We start from the raw sequence: 24755 nt of genomic DNA, 5'->3' as shown, positions 1-24755 counted from the left end.
TGCCTGAGGTCACGCGCCTAACTCCTCAGGACTTTTCTACCTCCTCAATCTGACCCTTACTAAAAAACCTATTCATTCAGATTAATAATAACAATATTGCCATTTGGACCTCCTGTGTGCTTAGAGACCAGACTAAGTTCTTGCATCTGTCAATTCACTTAATCCTCCCATGCCTGCATCCATTTTACAGGTGAGAAACTAAGGCTGAGAGACATTAAGTGACCCACCCAAGATCCCCCTACTCATGAGTAGCTAGAGTTAGGATTGAACCGAGCTCAGTCTGATTCCAAAACATGTGGCCTTTTCCTTATTCTCTCTCCTTCCAGGTCCCCATAACTCAGTTCCTTATGGGTGAAGAGTAAGTCCTAAATCTGGTTTAAATGCAACTTTGTTTTCTGGTGAATGACTGTGTTCTCCAAAATTCATTTATGGTATTCTGGTATTATGGTATGATATAGGGGAGGCTTTCCAATGGCTCCTCAAATTTTCATCCATCCTACTCATGAGTTTGCAGTAGTGTTTAGTTAGTGTTTTTAGTTCCACCAAGAGGGAGAAGTGAAAGAATGAAAGCCTTTTTTTTTTTTGCCCTGAAGAAATGAAGCTGCAGTATCTTAATAATAGTAATAATAATACTTTCTTTGTGCCTGGCACATTGTCAAGTGCCTTTATACGCATGATCACTTTGAATGCTCACAGCAGGCAAGGGAGGTAAACATTATCACCATTTTTCTTCTCCAGAGCAAATGGAGGCTGTCTTATGAAGAAGGCTCTGCCCTGAGGTTGTCCTACCATTTTACTAAACCCTCAACTTAAAGCCTCAAGTGGCATCACAGGGTAACTTGGTGGAGGTTAAGAACTGCCTTTTTTTTTGAGACGGAGTTTCGCTCTTGTTACCCAGGCTGGAGTGCAATGGTGTGATCGCGGCTCACTGCAACCTCCGCCTCCTGGGTTCAGGCAATTCTCCTGCCTCAGCCTCCTGAGTAGCTGGGATGACAGGCACGCGCCACCATGCCCAGCTAATTTTTTGTATTTTTTTTTTTTAGTAGAGATGGAGTTTCACCATGCTGACCAGGATGGTCTCAATATCCTGACCTCGGGATCCACCCGCCTTGGCCTCCCAAAGTGCTGGGATCACAGGCGTGAGCCACTGCGCCTGGCCAAGAACTGCCATTTTTGAATCAGACATACTGGGTTTTGAATCTCAGCTCTGCTACTGACTGGCAAGGTCAACTTGGCAAGTCCTTTAACATCACTGAGCACCTACCTTCTCCTCTGTCAAATGGGGAAGAGAATACTTTCCTCATAAATCTGTTAGAAGGATTAAGTCTAAGATGCATGCAATATGTCTAGAAAAGTGCCTGTGCCACGTCATAGATGCCCCCACAGTGTGCATGGTCAGTGGTTGTGATGGCCAGGTCTAGGAGGATTTGAAGCAGTGATGGCCACAGCGCCGCAGTCAGTGGAGCATGACTGAGGAAACCCTCCCCTTCTGCTCTTGTTCACAGGTACACAATCTCCCGGTGTCATGAATGGAACCCCCGGCACTGCAGGTACATTATTTAGTCATGGCTTTCCCACAACCTTTCAACTTCTCCTTCCTCTTTTCAGTTCTGCCCCGTTCATGGCCCAGATCCTATGCTAGGGACACAGACATTAATCAGACCTAAGAGTGGATCTTGAGATGCCCACAGTCTAGTGGAGGAGACAGTCCTTTAACAAGAAATATATACTGAGTGCCCACTGTATGCCAGGCCTTGTTCTAGGCGCTGAAGGTGTGACGGCAAACAAGACAGCCCAGGTGCCTGCCCTCATAGAGCTTATGCACCAGGCAGCAGTGTGGAAAGTAGAAAATAAAAAGCAAACATGATACTTTAGAAATAAAAGAAAGTAATGTGATAGAATAGTAATAATACCTTAAGTAAAGTAGACATTCATCTCTCTTTATTTTTAACTTAAGAACTTTTTATTTCTTTTCTTAAGCTTATTATACTTTAAGTTCTGGGATACACGTGCAGAATATGCAGGTTTTTACATAGGTGTACATGTGCCATGGTGGTTTGCTGCGCCTGTTAACCCATCATCTAGGTTTTAAGTCCTGCATGCATTAGGTATTTGTCCTAATGCTCTCCCTCCCCTTGCCCCTGACCCCCAGCAGGCCTCAGTGTGTGATGTTCCCCTCCTTATGTCCATGTGTTCTCATTGTATAGATGTTCATTTCTGTCACATATAAATGAAGTTTAGAGGCAAGCTGCCCAAATCTAGTGGGGCAGCACCACAAAGTCATCAAAGACCCAGGGTCCTTCCAGCTCACAGCTCCACCATCTTTGGGATATGGCCATCATCTTCATGTTCCAAGATGGCGGCCAGAGATCTAATCTTTGTATCCAGGCAGCAGGATGGAGGGAACAAGGAAGAAGCCAATGAGTGCAAAAGACATTCTGAAAGCTGGCACCTTATACCTCCACTTACATCTCATTGGCTGGTGCTTAGTCACATGCCACACCTAGCTGCAAAGGAAGCTAGGAAATGTGATCTTTATTCTGGGTGGGCCATGTGCCTAACCAATGTCTAATGGCTTTATTAACAAGGTGGGAAAGAAGAATGACTATTAGAATGGACAAGTGGTCAGAAAAACTTTCAGAGAAAGTGATGTTTAAGCCAAATGAGAAAAATGAGTTGGAGGTGAAAAATGCTAGGGGAATGAGCCCCATAGGCATGGGAACACCAACAGTTCATTGCACAAGTGAGAAAGACACTCGAGCAGATAAATGACAAGCAGGTAGATAGTGCAGAAGAAGTATATAGAAGACAAATTAACAGTATTGCATAAGGTCTGAAAAGAATTTCAACAGGTAGTAACATCTGAATGGGGTTTTGGTGAATGACTTGGAGCTAAACAAGCAGACTGATCAAAGAAATACCACACACACACACACACACACACACACACACGCACACACACACACAGATACATAACATTTTTACATATTTGTAGGATACTAGAAATATCTCTTGGACAAAATGAAAGCACATACTATTAAGATTTGATTTCCTGGCTGGGCGCGGTGGCTCAAGCCTATAATCCCAGCACTTTGGGAGGCCGAGGTGGGTGGATCACAAGGTCGACAGATCGAGACCATCCTGGTCAACATGGTGAAACCCCATCACTACTAAAAATACAAAAAATTAGCTGGGCATGGTGGCACGTGCCTGTAATCCGAGCTACTCAGGAGGCTGAGGCAGGAGAATTGCCTGAACCCAGGAGGCAGAGGTTGCAGTGAGCCGAGATTGCGCCATTGCATTCCAGCCTGGGTTACAAGGGCAAAACTCCGTCTCAAAAAAAAAAAAAAAGATTTGATTTCCTGCAAAATGACCTGTATTGATAAACCCAGACATGAAAAGGTTCTTTCCCTTCTCAAAGCCCAAACTTAGACAGCAGTTTTAAAATTTCCCAAATAAGTCCAAGATGGACTCTCTATGCTCAGTGCTAATGTTCAGACCATGCTAAGAAAAGTCATGCTCCATTAGAATTCATTCTAAGAGCAGCTTGGGCTGGGCATGGTGGCTCACACCTGTAATCACAGCACTTTGGGAGGCTGCTGAAGTTGGTTGGGAGTTTGAGACCAGCCTAACCAACATGGTGAAACCCCATCTCTACTAAAAATACAAAAATTAGCTGGGCGTGGTGGTGCATGCCTGCAATCCCAGCTACTTGGGAGGCTGAGGCAGCAGAATCGCTTGAAACTGGGAGGCAGAGGTTGTAGTGAGCCAAGATTGCACCATTGCACTCCAGCCTGGGCAATAAGAGTAAAACTCCGTCATGAAACAAACAAACAAAAAATATGCAGCTTGAAGTCAGGGACCTTTAGTCTCATTCCTTTCTGCCAGTCCTTCTGGTTAGCCCAGTGCCTGGAACAGCGTGGTTTTCCAGTAGAGTTTGCCGAATTGATTAATTTCTAGAATGGCTGATGGATTTTACCCCTTCTGGACAAGGAGGGGATCAGTCTGATGTTGAGGCAGCTGACCCACCACAACAGGGCACTTGTGGTTTTCATTGTCTACTATCTCCCACAGTCATCTTTGATGTTTTGAATTAATTGACCATCAACCTGGTTTGTAATTATAATTTTTTGTCATGCACTGTGTCTGAAATTTATGGTATTTCTCTCCTCACTTCTAGGATATCAGCTAGTTACTTTGAAATTGGGGGAATGGGGAGATTTTATATTTTGGTAGTATGGCAGGAGGGCTCACTGGTTCCTCCTAGGTCTTCTGATACAAGACAGTTATCATCGGGGATCCAAGTCCTTCACTGAAACTGAGTATACGGTGATGTGCCAAAGAGACACAATCCCAGCAGAACTAGATCTTAAAGTCTAACTTTTAAAACCAACATTTATATAGTGTTTACCATGTGTCAGGCACTGTTCTCAATGCTTGATATGAAGTCACTTATTTAAGTCTTACAAAAATCCAGTGAAGTCACAAGTACTATTAATATTTCTCTTTGGCATACAGCAAAATACAGGCACAGAGAGGTTTAGTAAGTTGTAGAGCTGAGATTCTAAGCAAAGTAATCAGGCCTCAGAGGCAGTGAGTGCTTTTTAACCTCTATGTCTTTCTGCCTCTTCAGTATTAGTCAGCATAATGAATGCTAGCTGCTGTAACAAACAGTCCCCATTCTTCTGTGTATTTACACAACAGTATTGTTTCCCACTAAATCACTGTGGGAGGGAATGCAGTTCTGCTCCATGCAGTCGATAGGAGCTCAGGTTTCCACTATTTTCTCGTAACTTCTGCCAACTCCACTATTCCCTGCAAGTCCTATCTTGGATCCTCTGCATCTGCTCACTAAATGGTAGATGAGGGAGCAACAGGTTATATAGAAGTCTTTAAGGACCAGGCATAGAAATGGCACAGATGACTTCTACGTACATTTTATTGGCCAGATTCAGTCACATGGCCCCACCTACTTGCAAAGGATGCTGGGAAAAATTGCCTTCCTGTGTGTCCAGAGGAAAATGAAAAAATGGTTGGTGATTAGATAGCTTTGCCTTTACCATGTGAGTCCCAGAGGCTATAACCAGGCTGGATATTAAAGATACTTTGCCTTTCTCATCCTTGTGCTTGCTGCTGACACCCAAAGCCCAATACTTGATGGTCATCTCTTTTGTGTTTCAGGATTCCTGGTAGCCTGGCCCATGGTCCTCCTGACCGTTCTCCTGGCTTGGCTGTTCTGAGAGCTCCCCTGAGCATCTGGCCTTGAAGTCTGTGTTCTTCCCTCTGGCAATGGCTCCCTTCAGCACTTCTGATTCCCATTCCAGTTCACATAGTCTTGGTATTAACAGACATAAGGCCAGGCTAGGTTTAGGAAAAGGGAAGAGTTTTCACCTTCTTTAAAACTCTTTAAAAATGCCTTTGTGTTTCTCTTTTTCTCATAGTGAGGTTCTTGTCAGTCTGTCCTGGGCTGCCCTTCTATTTGTTAATGAGACCTTGAAAGCAAGCTTGCTAGGTGCCCTCTGTGGCTCCAGCCTTTACTGGAAGTGTGGCACATGTTTTTAACTCCAGGGAAGAGGTATCCTATCACTGGGGCATGCAGAAGAGGCACCAGCCATGACTCCTTTCTAAGCATCTGCTGTTCTGACTGCTCATGAATTGAAGACCGACCCTTGCTTTCACTCTGCTTCCTCTGATGCATTTCTATCATGGTTTCCCAAAATCACCATAGGAACATCTCTAAGGGCCACTTTAGGAGGCTCTGCTCCAGGAAAAACTAGTCCCCATCCCTCCTGTATCCCTTGCCATACTGCAGACATGCTGTGACTTAGAGAACCACGCAAACATCCTTGGGACCTGGATGCTGCAGGAATGAACTTGACTTTGATGCAGAAACTCCATCACCCAAGGGAACACCTGTTGCTGTAAACAGTGCTGTGCTTGCTCGGAAGGATTAATCAGGGAGTCCCAACAGAAGCAATGCACCAGTCCTTCTATGGAAATGTAACTGCAAAACCTAGGAGATGGGTGAAGTCCCTTTCTGGAGACCTTTAATGAGTATTTCAAAGCACTCCACAAAGATGCAACAAATCGGGCATCATACATACACAGGTATTAATACTCATAGGCATATAGATACCGACATGTGTACACTGACTTATGCCCTTCCCACAGCTACAGATAAGGCCTCGCTAAGCTGACCTCAGGGGACACATCAGGAGCCAAGGTGGACCAGCAGGCGCCAAGCCTATGTATCTGCTTGGAGGAGATGTTTCAGTGTGCTGCCTTGTTCAGAGATGTTGTGGTTGCAAGAAGCAGGAACCCACTACAGTTTCTCAGGCCAAAGGGGAGTTCATTATAAGGACACAGGAGCACAAAATTCAAGTGCAAGAGATACATAAAGGCTGCACAAACTCTGGGAGTGGGGCCTGGCGAGCCAAAAGAAACCAAAGTTTGTCTTTCCTTGAGTCCCTCTTCTGGAAGTCACATAGCTTTTTATGACTGTGTATCTCTGCTTCTCCTTTGTTTTCTTTTTCTGTCTCTGAAGCTAGCTTTTCCTGTTCACTTGTTCCTTGATTAAATATGGACATTCCAGTTTCACATGACTTCCTAATTCAGGGACCAACAGAGACTGATTAACATGCTGCTATCCCTCCTCGAAATTGCATCAGAGAATTTGATTTCACTGCTTGGGTCAGGGTCCAAAAGTCTGGGCCAAGGGACTGGGACCATCTAGCACACAGCCCAAGGGGCTGACCTGATGGAGAAGTTCTCACGCAAATGGGGTTGTTTCTTGGACACATATCCCAAAGGCCACTATGACAGTGGCTTCTCTAAAAGAGGGGTTCTTGAGAGGAATTGCCTTCTGTTTCCCGGTGAGTTAGAGGAGTCATACTTACTGCATCCCAAGGCAGGTGGCATGGTAGAACTAGGCCTGAAAGAGAGGTCAGGTTCTAAGCTTCTCCCCTCTCTGAGCTCAGCAGTTCCCTTCTCTAGAATAAAAGGGATTGGTCTGTAACAAGATTTTCAAACATTTATAGCAGTGGAACTTTGACTATAATTTAACATAAACATCCAATATGGAGAGATTAAAAGCAAATCGATTCTAGTTGATGTCAGATCGGGGGCTTAGCTCTCCCATTCTGTAATTTCTTTCTCTGAGGCCCTCAGATCAACTCCATAATAACTCACAGTGCTGCCAGAGCCAACGTTTTGAAGCTCCCTGGGACATATGGACTTTAATATAACTTCCAGGGTAAAGTACATAGGATTCCATGTAGAGCCAATCCTAGCTATCTGTCTGACTGTCTACCTATCATTTATCTATCTATCTACCTAACTATCTATCTTCTATCTATCATCTACCTACTATCTACCTATTATCTACGTACGTACTTACTCAATTATCATCTAGTTAGCTAGTTACACCTTTCTGTTTTTCACAAATGGTCATGTTGCCTGAAGAACAATCTCTGAATGTTCAGTCCACTTCATTCATTCGGTCAACACAAATTTGCTTAGCATATCCCAGGTCCAGGGGCCTGGGTACAATAATGAATTAGATGCAATCCCTTCCCTTGGAAGGTTCACAATCCTGGCAGAACCCAAACACACATAGAGGCACTCACAGGCAACCCACAACACACAGGCTCACTCGCTCCCAAGCACAGGCCTGTATACCCAGAGGAGTCTATCCACACCAACACACACATTGCAACAGACACACACATCAACCGCATGTGCCCAGAGGCACAGATGCACATGCAGAAAGCCTCAGAGACCCTCAAGCCAGCCACTTACATATTTATTGCCATGAATTGCTTTATAACAACCAATATTTTTAACACCCCCTATGTAGAAGGCATTATTTTAAGTGGATTGTGGGCATTATATCATTCAACCCTCACATTAGACATTGAAGGTAGCCACTATTTTTACCTTCAATTTAGTGCTGAATAAACCAATGCTTTAGAAAGATAATTACTCAAAGGCCTATAGTTTTTTGTTTGTTTTTTTAGATGGAGTCTCACTCTGTCACCAGCCTAGAGTGCAGTGGCACAATCTCAGCTCACTGCAACCTCCACCTCCTGAGTTAAAGCAATTCCCCTGCCTCAGCCTCCCACATAGCTGGGACTACAGGCACGTACCACCACACCCGGCTAGTTTTTTGTATTGTTTTAGTAGAGATGGGGTTTCACCATGTTGGCTAGGATGGTATTGAACTCCTGACCTCGTGCTCCACCTGTCTTATCCTCCCAAAACGCTGGGATTACAGGTGTGAGCCACCATGCCCAGCCAGGCCTATAGCTTTTAAATGCCGATTTCAGAGCTTGAACATGGATAGCCAGACTTTGAAGCAAATGCTCTTAACTAGACACTGTATTCTGCCTCCATTTATAGACAACACTAAACACACACACACATAAACACACACACACACACAGTGCAGCACTCATATACACACATATGTATATATGTATAACATATATGTACCCACTTGCAAACAGTATGTGGACAGACGCATGCATTTGCCAGCAAAGGCCCTCACACATACACAGGCCCTGATACTCCTGGGCGTATAGATGTTGACATGTGTACACTGACTCATGCATCATGGTTTAGATGCACACACATACACGAAACTTTACGTATAACTTAATACAGAAAAAACCACAGAGACACTTCCATCCAATACTCATGCATACACATATATGTCTGCACATGCATGCATACGTATATATACATGAACACACACACATTTCTACAAGACACAGGATCTGGATCCAACTCTCCAAGACCCAGGACTCCTGCCATGTTTTTCTCCCATCAGCTTGCATATCCCTGCACCCCCAGTGCTGTTCCACTGGGCGCTAGGGCAAGATAAATTCCAGCTGCAGAGAGCTCAGTGAAATGGGCCCTGGACCCAGCATCTGAAAGTTCTGGAGAATAGGGATGTTGGGGATAGCAAGAAGCAACCTGAAAACTAGTCTATACCCAGGAAGACTGGCTCTCAGACCTGAAGAAGCCCTTGCAAGCAGCTAGTAGAGGATGCCAAGTGGCTTAAGATGCCCTGCCTTCCAAGTACTTCAACTCTTCCTGGGGAAACAGTATGGGGATGCCAGGCAGCAAAAGCTTAGTAGTGTAGGACTGAGACAGACATTGCAAGACTCAGAGAAGGGAGAGCTCAGCTCAGCCTGGGAGAAGAGGCAAGGGTTCAATCCCAGTCTCTTCATTTCATGGATGGAAATTGAGGTCCAGCAGAGACAAGTGGCATATCTATCCTTTATGACCAGGTGGGGATGAAGGGGTCAGGGAGAAAGGTAAAACTGGTCACCTGAAGGAAATTTGGCATGAAAACCTCAGAGGATAAACCCCACCCATTTTATAATCTCTCCTCATCTGCTTCCTCTCTTCCAGGCTCTTCTTCCTGTGAAGAGCCAGAAATCATCTTCCTTATCATATTAGATTCTCCCTTCTAAAACTCTATCAAATCTATCCACTTTTCTTCAAGCCCATTGAATCTGATCTTTTCCATGCTACTGTCGGTCTCTCACTAATAGCTTCTTAAGTGGCCTTTCTCCAGGCTCACCTCTCTCAATCCATTCTCTACTTTGTTTTAAATGGTGACCATTTAAAACAAAAGTCACTTTCTCCTTTAGATCCCTCCAGAGGCTCTTTACTTTCTATAGGATTAGTTCTGACTGCTTAGCTGACAGATCATGTTCTCTACCCTCTGAGCCATTGCCCGTCTCTCCAGCCTTAGCCCTTAAACACATCCCCTTCGTAATCGAGGTTCCAATGCCACGGAATTTCTCAGGCTCCCTGAGCTATTCTATTGCACTCTACCCTACTTTTGTGTGCTGTTTTTGCTGCCTGAAAGGCCCTTTCTTTCACTGGGGTTATTTCTCCTGTGAAGGCTTCCTGGATTCCCCTGTTCAGTGTAGAGTGGACAAATCAATCAGTAATCAACCAGAAATGACAAATCGTAGAATCAGCAGAATGTCAACACGGTTTAATAAATACATTCCAGCTTTTTCAAGAAAGTAGAGAAAAGCTTGAGCATGATAAGGAGAGAAAAAGGAAGATGTATATTTTAAAAAACTACTACCCTACTTTATGACCTCTTCTCTACAAACTTTTTGTTTTGGTTTTTTGAGATGGAGTTTTGTTCTTGTTGACCCAGGCTAGAGTACAATAGCACGATCTGGGCTCACTGCAAACTTTGCTTCCCAGGACTCTCCTGCCTCAGCCTCCTGAGTAGCTGGGATTACAGGTGCATGCCACCATGCCTGGCTAATTTTTGTATTTTTAGTAGAGACGAGGTTTCACCATGTTGAATAGGCTGGTCTCGAACTCTTGACCTCGTGATCTGCCCAGCTCAGCCTCCTGAAGTGCTATTACAGGCACGAGCCACCGCACCTGGCCCTCTACAGACTTTCGTAATCACATGTAGCATCTGCATCTGCAATTCTGTCTTTACATCTGTCCCACCTGCACCCTTTATCCCAGACTGTTAGTTCCTTGAGGACAAGGACCTCACCATATTCTAACATTAATGGTTGAATATATGAAGAAACAGCCTGAATCCTTTCTTCTTTATCCTTTTGCTTCCTCAATCATCATGCTGTTATGGTCCTGGAGGAGAAGAAGCTTCACAGAAAAAGTAGAGGAGATTTCCCCACTGGAATAATTATGGTGAAAGTGCCAAATCAGAATGTGAAATAGGAATTCTGGGCTCTGCACCAGACATTCACTCCCTTGCTGTTAGCTGATGTTAAGGAGGGTGAATCTCTTTTTCCCTTAGGTCTCATCTTCTGTGGCTTCAGGGGATGTTGGGTGGAAGTTTGAATGGTTTGTTGTCATTGTTTTGCATTAAGGAGGGCTGTTCTGGAAACAATACAATGGTTATTCATGGAGATAAGTTGATAGAAGCTCAAGAGTGACTATTTAATGGCAGGAGGGAAAAAAGAAGCAAATCTATAAAGAGCTTGGGACACCAAGTCCAGAACTTAATGCATATAGCAGCCAATCAGCAATCAAATCATAGAAAGTCATAGAGGGGGGCTTGTAAACACACAAGTATCAGAAAAAGCATTTGTAGTAGAGACCAACCAAAACACTGCATTCTGGGAGCCTTTGAGAATGGAATTAGCTTTGTTTCATAGAAGACTTTATAGGCTGGGTGGGTGGGGAGATGGGGCGGGACCTAGTTGTACATTTTCATTTCAGTGCATAAACATATACCTATATACCTATAAGACACAAAATCTGGATCCAACTCTCCAAGAACCAGGACTTGAACTGTGGGCCCCAGAACATCCATGAAAGTGTTCCCACTTCTTATATGGAAGAGGAAAGTAGTAGCTGCCCTAATAACCCAAGGGTTGCTAGAGAGAGAAAGGAGACAAGAGTTAGGATATATAGTTACTTTGCAATGCATGAAAAACATCATATGGGGCAGGTGCAGTGGCTCACGCCTGTAATCCCAACACTTTGGGAGGTGGAGGCGGGCGGATCACCTGAGGTCAGGAATTTGAGACCAGCCTGACCAACATGGTGAAACCCTGTCTCTACGAAAAATATAGAAATTAGCCAGGCGTGGTGGCACATGCCTGTAATCCCAGCTACTCAGGAGGCTGAGGCAGGAGAATCGCTTGAACCTGGGAGGCAGAGGTTGCAGTGAGCCAAGAGCATGCCATTGCACTGCAGCCTGGGTAATAGAGTAAGACTTCATCTTAAAAAAAAAAAAAAAAAAAAAAAATCACACAGAAAAAGAAGAAAACTGCAACATTCTCATCACCATCATTACTACTATTATTCTTATTTTAATGGATTAAGCTGTTTCTCACCTCTCTTTATTTTCCCTCTTCCTAGATGTGGCCAAAAGAAAGCCATTTTAAGAAAATCTTGACATCTGCCAGAAATAGGGCTCATGGGAGGATGTGGGAGGGTGTCCCCCTCCCTCAGCACATGGAATAACACTTTATGAATACTTAATACATATGAGTCGGCATGCTAAGTGTTTTAAATTTATTATCTACCTTAATCCTTTATCAAAGAATGTGAGCTCTTTCAAATTATTAGACCCAGAGAATCATTCAAATGACAGCAATCACATCTTATTCTCCCCCTTTACAGCTATGTATTCATCTGTCAAAACTGCCTGCTATTGCAACAAGTAGCTATGAATTAACCTAATAACGCCTCACTGGACATGACATCCCACACTCTAAGGCTTAACAATGGGTAGCCAATGACTAATCAATGTTATTTCTGCAAATCAATGAGAATTCATGGCAGAACTTTGTATCAGCCCAATCCTTGTCCTTCTCTTTCTTTGCCTTTAAAAATCTGCCTGTAGCAAAGGCCAAGTAGAGCTCGTATCCAAGATGACTGTGTCTGAATCTTCCTTATCCTAGCTCAAGTAAACTCTTTACATCATATACTGGGCTTCGTTTAGCCTCTTCCTTTGATACAGGGGCTGTTATTCTATTTTGCAGAGGAAGAAACAGGCACAGAGAGGTTTAAGGAACTCCTCGATATCATACAAATAACACCTGCCTGCCATTTATTTAGTGCCTACAGGTGGGTCAGCGCTTCAACTCACAGATGAAGAAGGAAGACCCAAACATTAGGGAGCTTGCTCAGAGTTGCACAGCTAAGAAGTGACAGAATGCAAGATTGGAACTTGGATTCGATAAAGGTGATCTTTCTTTCTTTTTTCTTTTTCTTTCTTTCTTTTTTTTTTTTTGAGACGGAGTTTTGCTCTGTTTCCAGGCTAGGATGCAGTGGCATGATCTTGGCTCACTGCAACCTCTGCCTCCTGGGTTCAAGCGATTTTCCTGCCTCAGTGCCTCCCAAGTAGCTGGAACTACAGGCTTGTGCCACCACGCCCAGCTAATTTTTGTATTTTCAGTAGAGACAGGATTTCACCATGTTGGCCAAGATGGTCTTGATCTCTTGACCTTGTGATCCACCCACCTAAGCCTCCCAAGGGGCTGGGATTACAGGCATGAGCCACCGCACCCAGCCACAGGTGCTCTTTCTTTTTGTAACACTGCCTCCCTGCTTGACCCTTGATGCTGGGCAGTGACAATATAAAACCTACCTCAGGCTAGGTGCAGTGGCTCTCACCCCCAACCCTTACTATCCCTCCCCCTACCCACTGCACCAGCATTTTGGGAGGCCGAGGCAAGTGGATTGCTTGAGGTCAGGAGTTTGAGACCAGCCTGGCCAACATGGTGAAACCCATCTCTACTAAAATACAAAAATCAGCCAGGTAAGGTGGCACATGTCTGTAATTCCAGCTACTAGGGAGGCTAAGGCAGGAGAATTGCTTGAACCCAGGAGGAGGAAGTTGCAGTGAGCTGACATCACCCCACTGCTCTCCAGCCTGGGTGACAGAGTGAGACTCTGTCTCAAAAAAAAAAAAAAAAACCCTACCTCAGAACTCAGAACTGCGGGAAGATGTGTGTGTACATATGTGTGCACATGCATGTGTGAGCATACAAACATGCATGTGCATATGTGTGCATGTGTGAGAATACAAATGTGCATGTGCATATGTGTGCATGTGTGAGCATACAAACATGCATGAACATATGCATGCATGTCTGAGCATACAAACATGTTTACATGAGTGCCCATATATGCACATCTTTGTGTATGTGTGTGCCAACAGCTGCTAGTTAACTCAGGCAAGGCTAAATGATACTACATTCATTCTTCCTTAGAAATTGTTAAGATCCTTCCACACTCAGCAAGAACTCAGAAGAGTCATTGGAGCTGGGACACATGGAGGAGCTTTACAGGTGATCTAATTCAACTCCCTCTTTGTGTCCACGAGGAAAAACTGACACCCAGAGTGCACTGAACCAGGAATCAAGAAATTCACATTTTAGCCTGACCTCTGCTGAGGTGAGCAGTTTAAGAACTCCACTTAACTTCGCTCAGGTCATCTGTAAATTAAGATAATGATACCTCCTCTGTTATACTTGATGACCTATGGCTTCACTGTTGACAAGGTATGGATGTCAAGCCTTCTAGCTCTAAAACATCCCTCTTTTATCCAGCCTGGTGCTATCTCAAGATAAATCCCGACTAGTAAACTTGGCCTCGGAACCCTCGAGTGAATTCAGAACCTGGGAGACTGCCTCTCCGGTACTGAAATGACAAACTGGTTCAGAACTCTGAGATGACTTGGGAGAAAACTTTCCCTTCCTTGATTTTTTTTTTTTTTTTTTAATAGAGTCTTGCTCTGTCGCCCAGGCTGGAGTGCAGTGGCGTGATCTTGGCTAACTGCAACCTCTGCCTCCTGGGTTGAAGCAATTCTCCTTCCTCAGCCTCCCAAGTAGCTTGGATTACAGGCACCTGCCACCATGCCTGGCTAATTTTTGTATTTTTTGTTTGTTTGTTTTGAGACAGTGTCTTGCTCTGTCACCCGGGCTGAAGTGCAGTGGCGCGATCTCGTCTCACTGAAATCTCTGCCTTCCAGTTTCAAGCAATTTTCTGCTTCAGCCTCTCAAGTAGCTGGGACTACAGGTACTCAGCTATTTTTTTGTATTTTTAGTAGAGACAGGGTTTCACCGTGTTAGCCAGGCTGGTCTTGAACTCCTGACCTCGTGATCCCCCGCCTCAGCATCCCAAAGTGCCAGGATTACAGGCATGAGCCACTGCTCTCAGCCCAATTTTTGTATTTTTAGTAGAGTCAGGGTTTCACAAGGTTGACCAGGCTGGTCTTGAACTCCTAACCTTGTGATCCGCCTGCCTTGGCATCCCAAAGTGCTGGATTACAGGCATGAGCCACCATGCCCGGCCCCTTCCTTGATTCTTTCAGGCTCTTTTTTCTAAAGAGCCCACTGAGCCAGCTCCTTGTCCAGTGATTCTCCACTTTTCGAGGACTCTGAGGAACTAGCCTACCTTGTTGAGAGTTCCCCTCTACTTGGAGCTCCTCAGGTGGAAAAGTAGCACTTAGAATCTTGTTCTCAATATAGTCGTGTCTGTGTTGCTCCTAATGGTGATGACAGTAAGTGTGACTGTGATGAACAAGAGGATGTCACTGGTAGTCACGTAATGCTTTTACTATATTTTATTGGCATGTAATATACAGATCATGCACATGTATTACAAATGCAGCTTGATGAATTTTAACAAAATGAACACTCCTGTGTAACACCCCCATTCATGAAATACAACAGTAGCTGTTCCCAGAAGCCCCTTCTTGCCCCTCCAGCTCCTAAATTTCCTGAGGGCAACCACTGTCCTGACTTCTAGCACCATACAGTGTTTTTTTTCTGGTTTTGAACTTTATTTTTAATTTTTTTGATTATTTTGAAATAGAGTTTTACTCTTGCTGCCCATGCTGGAGTGCAGTGGTGCAATCTCAGCTCACTGCAACCTCCGCCTTCTGGTTTCAAGCGATTCTTCTGCCTCAGTCTCCCTAGTAGCTGAGATAACAGGCACCCACCATCACGCCTGTCTAATTTTTGTATTTTTAGTAGAGATGGGGTTTTATTATGTTATCCAGGCTAGTCTTGAACTCCTGACCTCACGAGCCACCCACATTGGCCTCTCAAAGGGCTGAGATTACAGGCATGAGCCACCGCGCCTGGTCTGGTTTTGAACTTTATATAAAAGGAATATATATCATTTGAACTCAATTTCTTATTAATATGTGCAACATTCTCTTTGTAAACCTGATCCTTACTGTGCTTAATTATACTTGGATCTCATTCTGGTTGCTGACATGATTCTATTGGAAGAATAAAGACTAATTTATTGATCCATTCTACTGTTGATGGACATGTGGGCTGTTTCCAACTTTCAGCTACTGGTAAGCCTGCTGCTTTCTGATTCATGCCTTTTTGTTGAGCACATAAGCCCATCTTCATGAAGTGTATATATTCAGCTTTGGTAAATACTGCTAAGCAGTTTTACGAAGTGATGGTAACTACCCCAGTCATCACGGTTTTAACATTCCAAGATTCTTTAGCCTCCAGTACCTAGCAACAGTTGACCCTACTTCTGGTACTGAACACACCCTTGTCTTTTTCTCCTCCAGGACCTTTGCACATGCTATTCTCTTGGCCATTATAATCTTTTCAACTGATCTTCACATGAGCAAGTCCCCACTCTTTAGGTCTCTGTGTAGACGTTACCACCTTCAGGATGGCCCTGTGCCTGTCATACTCACAACTTAATGCACAACATCAAGCCCATGCCCAGTAAATGGTTAGCCCTAAATACATGTTAGCTAATATTGCTATTATTGCAATAAATAGTCTTTAAGTCTCTCTTTCCAAAATTCTGTGACTCTGGAAAGTCAGACTGCCTAACTCTTATCCTGTGTGTGGATCCAGATGTGCCCCCAAGCGTTCTAAATCCCTCACAGAAGAGGGGCAGCTGGCAGGCCTGGCTTCTTCCAGCCCCCTGGGCTGCATCTGTGTTGTACCTGCTCTCTACTGAACAGACAATAGAGGGCACTGCGGGAACGTGTCCGCGGAAGGAGGCAGGCGTTGGTCAGAGTTCAGATGACACAGAATTAGAGCCGGAAAGGACCTTAAAAACGCATCTAGACCCAAACCTTCATTTTACAGATGAACAAACAGATGCCCAGACAGGAGATGTGACTTGCCCAAGGTCACACAGCTACTGCGTGGAGCGTGGAGATGACTGTTACCCCCTTGGCATTCTCCACTCTGCAGAGGCGTTGCCAAGTACTGAATGAGGCAGCTGGCCCCAGGTGCTGCAGCTTCGAGCCGGCCAAAGCCTCTGTTTGCCAAGACTATCACTGCCCTCAGTTTGCTCCTCTCTCCCTCCTATTCTGTGAGATAAAGGCTCTAGATGTTGGAAGTAAGACAAAACACACACTATCCCTGTGATTTTATAATTATCTTTGAGAAAGCATTTCACTTTCCTTAATAATGGCTACCAATTATTGGAACTTTCTAGGTGCCAAATATCATGCTGCATGCATTACATGCATTACCAAGAATGATTTTAGGGTTTATTACCTCCCTTCTGGGAGTCTTTCCCCGATCTCCCCATTGAAAGAGATTGCTCTTCTTCCGTTTCCTCTCTGTCACACCAGCCAGTTTACTTTCTTCTTATCTCTTGTAATTATTTTTTTATAATCATTTGACTTACTTATCTACTTATCTATCGTCTGCTTCAGTTCCTCTCCTCCTCCTGGTAGACTTGAATTCCATAAAAGAAAGGATTCTGGAATTAGGTAGACCTGGGTTCAAATCCCAGCTCATTCACTTATTAGCAGTATGGACTTGCATTCATCACTGAAACTCTCTAAGGCGGTTTCTCCCTTTGTAAAATGGGGACTCATCCTTGGCCAAAGTTCTTGATTCCTTTTGGCCTCAGTTACCAAATCTAAGGGAGGATAATAACCCTTCATCTGCTGTAGAGAAGAGCCTCACAAGATGCCCTGAAAATCTTGGAGCTGTGGTCCCAGGAAAACATAGTGGCATTGCCCAGCTATGGGGCCACGTCTAGGCACACGGTTTACAGATGCAAGTGGAACAGAAAGTAGAGAAAATTGAAAGATTTGAATCTAGGAGGCAAGGTTCCATTGTCCACACTGTTAACCATTTTATTCTGTGCCTTTTCAACCCTAGTTGCATCTATCCTGTCAGTTTCTCAGGTCCACTAATAATGAACCAGTCACAGAACTTAGGCTTCAATCTTCTTATTTCAGGGTTTCTCAAGCTCAGTGCTATTTACCATTTTAGAATTGAAACAGCTGAGGCTCAGAGAGGTTAAGTTATTTGTATACAGCTGAACAGAGTTTGAGACAAGTCTGACTTCAAAACCCAGATTTGTTCCTGTATGGTTTATTTCATGCTCTCACCAACTCTCACCAATAGCTGCCAGAATCTAGGCAATAAATCAATGAAATGCCAACTAGGAGTCTTCAAACTCATGCTAAGGACACCATAAAACAGATTCATGGGACAATTCCATCCATTCTGAATGTGTCTACATCCTAGCATCTCCCAGGATATTTTGTTTAACCCCAAGTTAAATTCCAAGGTTGTTACTTCCCCTTGTCTTGCTGTTGCCCTCAAATGTGTTTATTTTCCTGTGGCCTGATAAAATCCTCACTCTTGTCAGTCAGAGCACTGAATCACATGGCTTTTCATCTGCCATTGGCACTACTAGGCAAACAGATCACCACTGCTAAGAATCTCTTTCCACACTTCTTGGAGCTTTCTGCTGTTATGACCTGCACTCAACCATGATGGTTTGTTTATGTGTGTCTCTCTACCTTTCTAACTGGTAACCTCCCTGAGAAAATGAATCATTTTATTCACTCAACACATGTAGTGGAGAAGCTGGCAGTTAAAGATGCTTTATGAATGTGTGTTGAATGGGTAGGTGGATGATGGATGGATGCATGAATAGATGTATAGATGGATGGATAAAAGGATGAATGGGTAGGTGGATGGATGGATAGGTGAATGGTTGAATGAATGAATGGGTGAATGGATGGATGGATGGATAGATGGATGGATGATGGATGGATAGGTGGATTGATTGTTCAATGGATGGATGAGTGAGTGGATGAATGGATGGGTGGATGGTTGGAAAGACAGATGGATAAATGGATGGATGGTGGATGAACAGGTTGATGGATGAGTGGATGGGTGGGTGAAACTCATATAACTCTCAATGTGATCACTGCTCACTTCCATCCCCATCCAGACCTGTTCAGCTCCTCCTATTCAGCATCTGCAGAAATCTTTGTGAAGATGCACATCTCATCATGCCCCCCTTGCCTCCGCCTTTTCCTGAAATACGCCAATGCCTTCCCACTACCCTTAGAATAAAATCCAATTTTCCTCCCAGGGCTCACATGGCCCTGCAAGCTGTGGTATCCACTGACTACTCCAGCCTCGTTATACATCAGCCTCCCCCTCGCTGATGATATCTGGACACCCTGGCCATCCTTCAGTTTCTAGAATGAGTCCAGCTCTTTCCTGCTTTGAGGCCTGTGTCTGAACTTGCTGTTCTCTCTGCCTAGAGTGCGCTTTCTCTGACTCTCTGTATGTCTGACCCCTCCTTCAGGTGTCAGCTTCAAAACAAATTGTTGGGGAAATCTTCTTGTCCACCTCACCTAAATCACACTCCCCAAACATCCCCCCCTTTTTTTTGAGACAGAGTTTCACTCTTCTTGCCCAGGCTGGAGTGCAATGGCACCATCTCAGCTCACCCCTCAACCTCTGCCTCCTGGGTTCAAGCGATTCTTCTGCCTCAGACTCCTGAGTAGCTGGGATTACAGGCATGTGCCACCACAACCTGGCTAATTTTGTATTTTTAGTAGAGACAGGATTTCTCCACGTTGGTCAGGCTGGTCTCAAACTCCCGACCTTAGGTGATCTGCCTGCCTCGGCCTCCCAAAGTGCTGGGATTACAGGCATGATCCATCACACCTGGCCTCACATTTTCTTTATAACACTTATTTAATATATCCACATTCATTATAGCAATTTGTTGAATATTAGCATAATTATTTGTTCATATCTGTCTTCTCTGCTAAACTGTAAGCTCTAAGAGGACAGGAAGAGCAGGGACCATGTCTGCTTAAACTCACAGCTGTATCCTTAGTACACATCAGGTGGCGGTACTCAGAAATATTTTTAACAAGGGCCAGGCGCAGTGGCTCACGCCTGTAATCCCAACACTTTGGGAGGTGGAGGGAGACGGAGGTCAGGAGTTCAATACCAGACTGGCCAACGTGGTGAAACCCTGTCTCTACTAAAAATACAAAAATTAGCCAGGTGTGGTGGCGGGCACCTGCAATCCCAGCTATTTGGGAGCTGAGACAGGAGAATCACTGGAACCCGGGAGGTGGAGGTTGCAGTGAGCCAAGATTGTGCTACTGCACTCCAGCCTGGGCAACAAAAGCAAAACTCCATCTTAAAATATATATACATACATTTTTAACAGGTAGATAGATGAACAGACAGACAAGCACAGGATATGTTCTGACATCACATCAGGCTGAGCACACTAGGGGTACTGCATGAGGACAATACCCAGGCCTCTCCTTTCCACTGACCATCACTGATAAACATGTTTAGGGGACAGAACCATGGAATCTAACTTCCTTAGAGTTGGATAGGGTCTCTTGGATCATCAAAGCCAACTTTATTTTACGCTGGGAGAGACAGAGCTCAAGAGTGGAAGACACTTGCCCAGGGTCATATTGGTAGGAACTACTCGTTACTACTAGTTAGAATTAGCAGCAGCCATTCTCTTCTTAATTCTAACTAGTAGTAACGAGCAGTTACTTAGAATCAGAACCCAGATTTTGTTGGTGGTGGTTATATGCTTGGTTAGAAAAACCATAATTCCCAGCCTCCCTTTCAGAGAAAGGTGGTTGGTCGTAGACTAAGTTCTGGCCAATGAGATGTAATAAGAATGGAGATATAAGTGTGGCTTCCAGAAAAATCCCCTTAAAAGAAGGTCTAAGCCAGGAGTGTCCAATCTTTTGGGTTCCCAGGGCCACAGTGGAAGAAGAAGTCCTATCTTGGGCCACAGTGGAAGAAGAAGTCCTATCTTGGGCCACACATAAAATACATTAACGCTAACAATAACTGATGAGCTAAGACAAAAATCACACACACAAAATCTCGTAATGCTTTAAGAAAGTTTATGAATTTGTATTGCGCCACATTCGAAGCTCTCAGGCCACATGCAGTCCATGGGTTAGACAAACTTGGTCTAAACCTTTGCTTTTTCCTTCTTTCTTCTTCTGGAATTCCAGCACAAAGGCCAGAGTTGTCCATTCTATGCCTGTGAAGCACTCTTGATGATGAAAGCCACAAATTAAAGACAGTGGACGAGGAAGTTAAAAATCTGGAATATTGCTGACGTTTAGGACCTACCCCAATTACCCTGGATCACCTACCTCTGCATTTTATGTCATGTGAGACAAAAATGAACCTTGTGAACAAGTCATTGTTATTTGGCTTTTCCGCTTATGTGCAGCCAACTTGATCTGTAGCTGTGGTGGTCACTAATTGAGTTAGTGGCACAGCCAGGACTTGAAGCCAGATACTTTGTACCTTTCATTGGGATGGCAAGAAAGCTAGTGCGTCTAACCCCAATGGACATGGTTAAGGAAATGCTGGCCAGGAGACATTCCTGTAATACAAGTGTTCTCAAATTGTGGTCCCCAGTACAGCAGCATCAGCATTACCTGGGAACTTGGCAGACATGCAGACTTGCAGGCCTCATGCAGACCTACTGAATCAGAAATTCTGCGATGGGGTCCAGCAATCTCCATTTTTCAAAAGCTTTCCAGATGATTCCAGTGCAAGCTAAAATTTGCAAACCACTACTGAGATAATACTGAAGTATCCCCTAAGAAAAGCACAAATAAAGTAGGTCATTTTGGCAGCCTGGTGAGGCTTCTATAAAATGCAGAAGGTGCAGAAGTCACTCCTGGGTCAGAAAGAAGGGAGCTCTCTCCAAGTTCAAAAATGTGCGGGCCCCCACATACAGAATAGGTGCATTATACTTGCATTTTTACTCACTGCTACTGAGGGCACTTTGCAGATTAGCAGCATCGATTTCACCCAGGAGTTTCTTGGAAATGCAAAATCTCAGACCCCACTACTGAATCAGAATCTGCATTTTGATACAATTCCCAGATGATTTGTACATATATTTAAATTTGAGTGCTCAACTCAGTGAAGCTGGGAATAGGAACAAGATGTTTTAGGTCCTGGTGCCTACAAGGACATGCATGAGGTGCTTGTGAGACTATTGCATCCACAACTGGTGTCAGACAAAGAAGAGGGGGACAAAGAAATGACAATTAGAGCAGCTGCCATGTGGCACCCATTAACTGTAGCTTCTCCATCTTGCTGTCTTTGGTTTTTTGTCTTTTGTTTTTCTCCCAAACACCATCCTGAAGCCTAGTGGTTAAGAGAGAGCATTCTGGAGTTAGATCCGCCTTGATTCAACCGTATAACTTCTTGCTGTGTGATCTTTGAGTCTGAGCCTTGGCACTGACTTCATAGAGTTGTCATGGAGATTAAATGAGTTAATACTTCTAAAACACCCAGCCCAGAGCTACTGAATTCTGGATCTGTATTAGCATCACCTGAGGGGCTTTTAAAATGTACTGATGACTGGGCTACTCCAAACCAATTACATAAGACTCTCCAGGGATGGAGCCTAGCATTCGTATTCAAACAGATCAAGCACAAACCTCTGTAGATTTTTCTAACATGCAACCAGGACAGAGAGCCACTGACCTAAGGCAACACCAGGCACATAGTAAATGCTCCTTAAATGCTAGCTATTGCTATGCACTCCGAGTACCCTTCGTCACACACACATCAGACTATCTCAGGCCTTTGCTCCAGCCCTAGAGATTGATTGCCTTAAATGACCTGGCTTTTCCAGACACCCTGGCAAACAGCCATTCTTCCTAGATTCTGTATGAAGCTTACCACCTTCATGAAGCCTTCCCTGATTCCTCCAACTAGAACTGACAGCTTTCTCCTCCAGGTTCCAGTCTAACTGAACTGATAATAAAAATATTGACTTCACCCTTTTGCAAAGTATTCATCTTTTCTGGGCATAGTATGGGACATTTTCTTTCTGTGTGTTTTTTTTTCCCCCTAGAGACAGGGTCTTTTGCCCAGGCGGGAGTGCAGTGATATGATCATAGCTCACTGCAGCCTCAAACTCCTGGGTTTAAGTAATCCTCCTGCCTTGGTCTCCCGATTATTAATAACTAGGACTGCAGGTGCTCCACTGTCACACTCAGCTAAGTTTTTAATTTTTAGTTTTGTAGAGACAGGGTCTTGCTATGTTACCCAGGCTGGTCTCAAACTCTTGGCCTCAAGTGATCTTCCTGCCTTGACCTCCCAAAGTGCTTGGACTACAGGCATGAACAGCTGCTCCCAGCCCAATTTCTTTTATATTTCACAGAACCACTTCATAAGGCAGGTAGCATTGAACGCTCCGTTGTATACAGATGAGGAGGAGATGAGGGTTGGTGAAGGCACAGTGACATAACTAAGATCTTCCAGCTGGTAAGCTGGGAGGTGATATTTGCAGTCAGCCCTTGCTGCTCCAGAATCTATCTCCTAAACCATACTACTCTTAGCTGTCTGCAGGTCTGTCTCCTGCTAAAGTACATTACACTTTTCAAGGACATGGATTGCGTACAATTTATCATTCTATTCCTAACACCTGGGACATATTAGGCACATAACAATGATTTAATTAATTACCTGTCAGGGTAGATGTGATATATATTCACCACCTACTGTGTGCCAGGCAATCAACTTACCACTTTCCCAATGCAGGGGACAAGAACATGTAGAGTTTGGACCCAAGAACCCTGGTAGCAGTCTCCCTGGGATTAAAGACCATCCAAATGACCCCAGCACTGGCTGCCTCAGGCAAGCCGTGCAGCCTCTCTGAGTCAGCTGCTCAACTGTAAATGGCACAATGCAAGCGGTGACTTCACAGGACTGATTTGTGCACCAAGACACTTAGCAGAATGCCTGGGATATAACGAGGGCTCAATAAATGGGACCCACCATTGTCATCTCATTATCTCCTCACAGCCAGTGAGGTTGATGCTGTTCTCATATTTGTATTGTTTTGTTTTGTTTTGGAGATGAAATCACACTCTGTCGCCCAGGCTGGAGTTCAATGGCCCAATCTCGGCTCACCAAAACCTCCACCTCCTGGTTCAAGCAATTGTCCTGCTTCACCCTCTCAAGTAGCTGGGATTACAGGTATGGGCCACTATGCCCAGGTATTATTTTATTATTTTTAGTAGAGACCTGGTTTCACTATGTTGGTCGGGCTGGTCTCAAACTCCTGACCTCAGGTGATCCACCTGCCTCCACCTCCCAAAGTGCTGGGATTAACAGGTGTGAGCCATGACGCCTGGCCCCTCCTTTTTCTTTTAAATAAAAAACAAGGTCTCACAATGTCATCCAATCTCAGCTCACTGCAGCCTCTGTCTCCCAGGTTCAAGTGGTTCTCCTGCCTCAACCTCCCAAGTAGCTGGGACTATAGGTACCCGCCACCACACCCGGCTAATTTTTGTATTTTTAGTATAGACACGGTTTCACCATGTTGCCCAGGCTTGTATTTCCTTTTTTAGTGAAGGAAACTGATTCTCAGAAGTTGCCATTCACCAGAAGTCACAAGGCTTATCAGTGGCAAGGCAGGAACTGGATTCCCCAGGTCCATCTGACCCTAGGGTCTGAGCTCCTTTCCCTCCAGGTTCTCTCAGGCAGACAAAGCAGTTCAATGACCTTTATCCCTCCCACAGAGGAGGGTTCAGACTGGGGAGCAGGGGAGAGAAGACTTCCTGAAGGGAAAAAGCTGCTTCCAGCCTCCTGGCTCAGAGAGAAATCCTGTCCTCTCTCATTTGCTGCTTCTCTGTGGGATTCCAAGAGAGAGCTGGCTTAAGACCCCAAGCCCTGGAGGGGTGATGACCTGATGGCTAGCCAGTGGCAGGAAGAAGTGGGCAAGGGGGGGTTGGCGTCAAGTGCAGGGAGAAGAGGGAAGCAGGGACACTTGAAGGGGAAAAGGGGGTAGCAAGATAGAGGGGATTGGGCAGTGACAACACAGGACAATTGTCAAGAGCAGATGGAAAGGTGTCCGGGACGGTGGGGGGCAGGGAGCTAGGGGGCTGAAGGAGGCCTCGTGGTGCTGAGTTCCATGCGGAAGAGCTGTTGCCATGGCAACACAGAGAGCCAGATCAA

At 44.6% G+C, this 24755-nt stretch overlaps 1 protein-coding gene across 2 annotated transcripts in view; it reads left to right on the top strand.

Annotated features, from left to right (window-relative positions):
- Nucleotides 1-22876, top strand: part of GP2 (glycoprotein 2) — a 34677-nt gene extending 11801 nt beyond the window's left edge. The window contains exons 10-13 of one of the 2 annotated variants that reach the window (XR_013524331.1): nucleotides 1506-1550; nucleotides 12574-12700; nucleotides 13731-13914; nucleotides 20777-22876. Coding sequence is in view for 1 of the 2 variants with exons in the window: in XM_002755950.6 (XP_002755996.5) it covers nucleotides 1506-1550; nucleotides 5182-5240 (104 nt within the window). In the remaining variant the exon portion in view is untranslated. Of the gene's footprint in view, nucleotides 1-1505; nucleotides 1551-5181; nucleotides 7978-12573; nucleotides 12701-13730; nucleotides 13915-20776 lie in introns of those variants that run through there. The other variant, XM_002755950.6, reaches the window with a different exon arrangement.
- Nucleotides 22877-24755: the final 1879 nt, after the last annotated feature.

The sequence above is a fragment of the Callithrix jacchus genome, chromosome 12 (genome assembly GCF_049354715.1).
Source record: "Callithrix jacchus isolate 240 chromosome 12, calJac240_pri, whole genome shotgun sequence".
Classification (NCBI taxonomy): Eukaryota; Metazoa; Chordata; class Mammalia; order Primates; family Cebidae; genus Callithrix; species Callithrix jacchus.
Note: the sequence above shows the minus strand (reverse complement) of the source record. Positions and strands in the feature narration are given on the sequence as shown.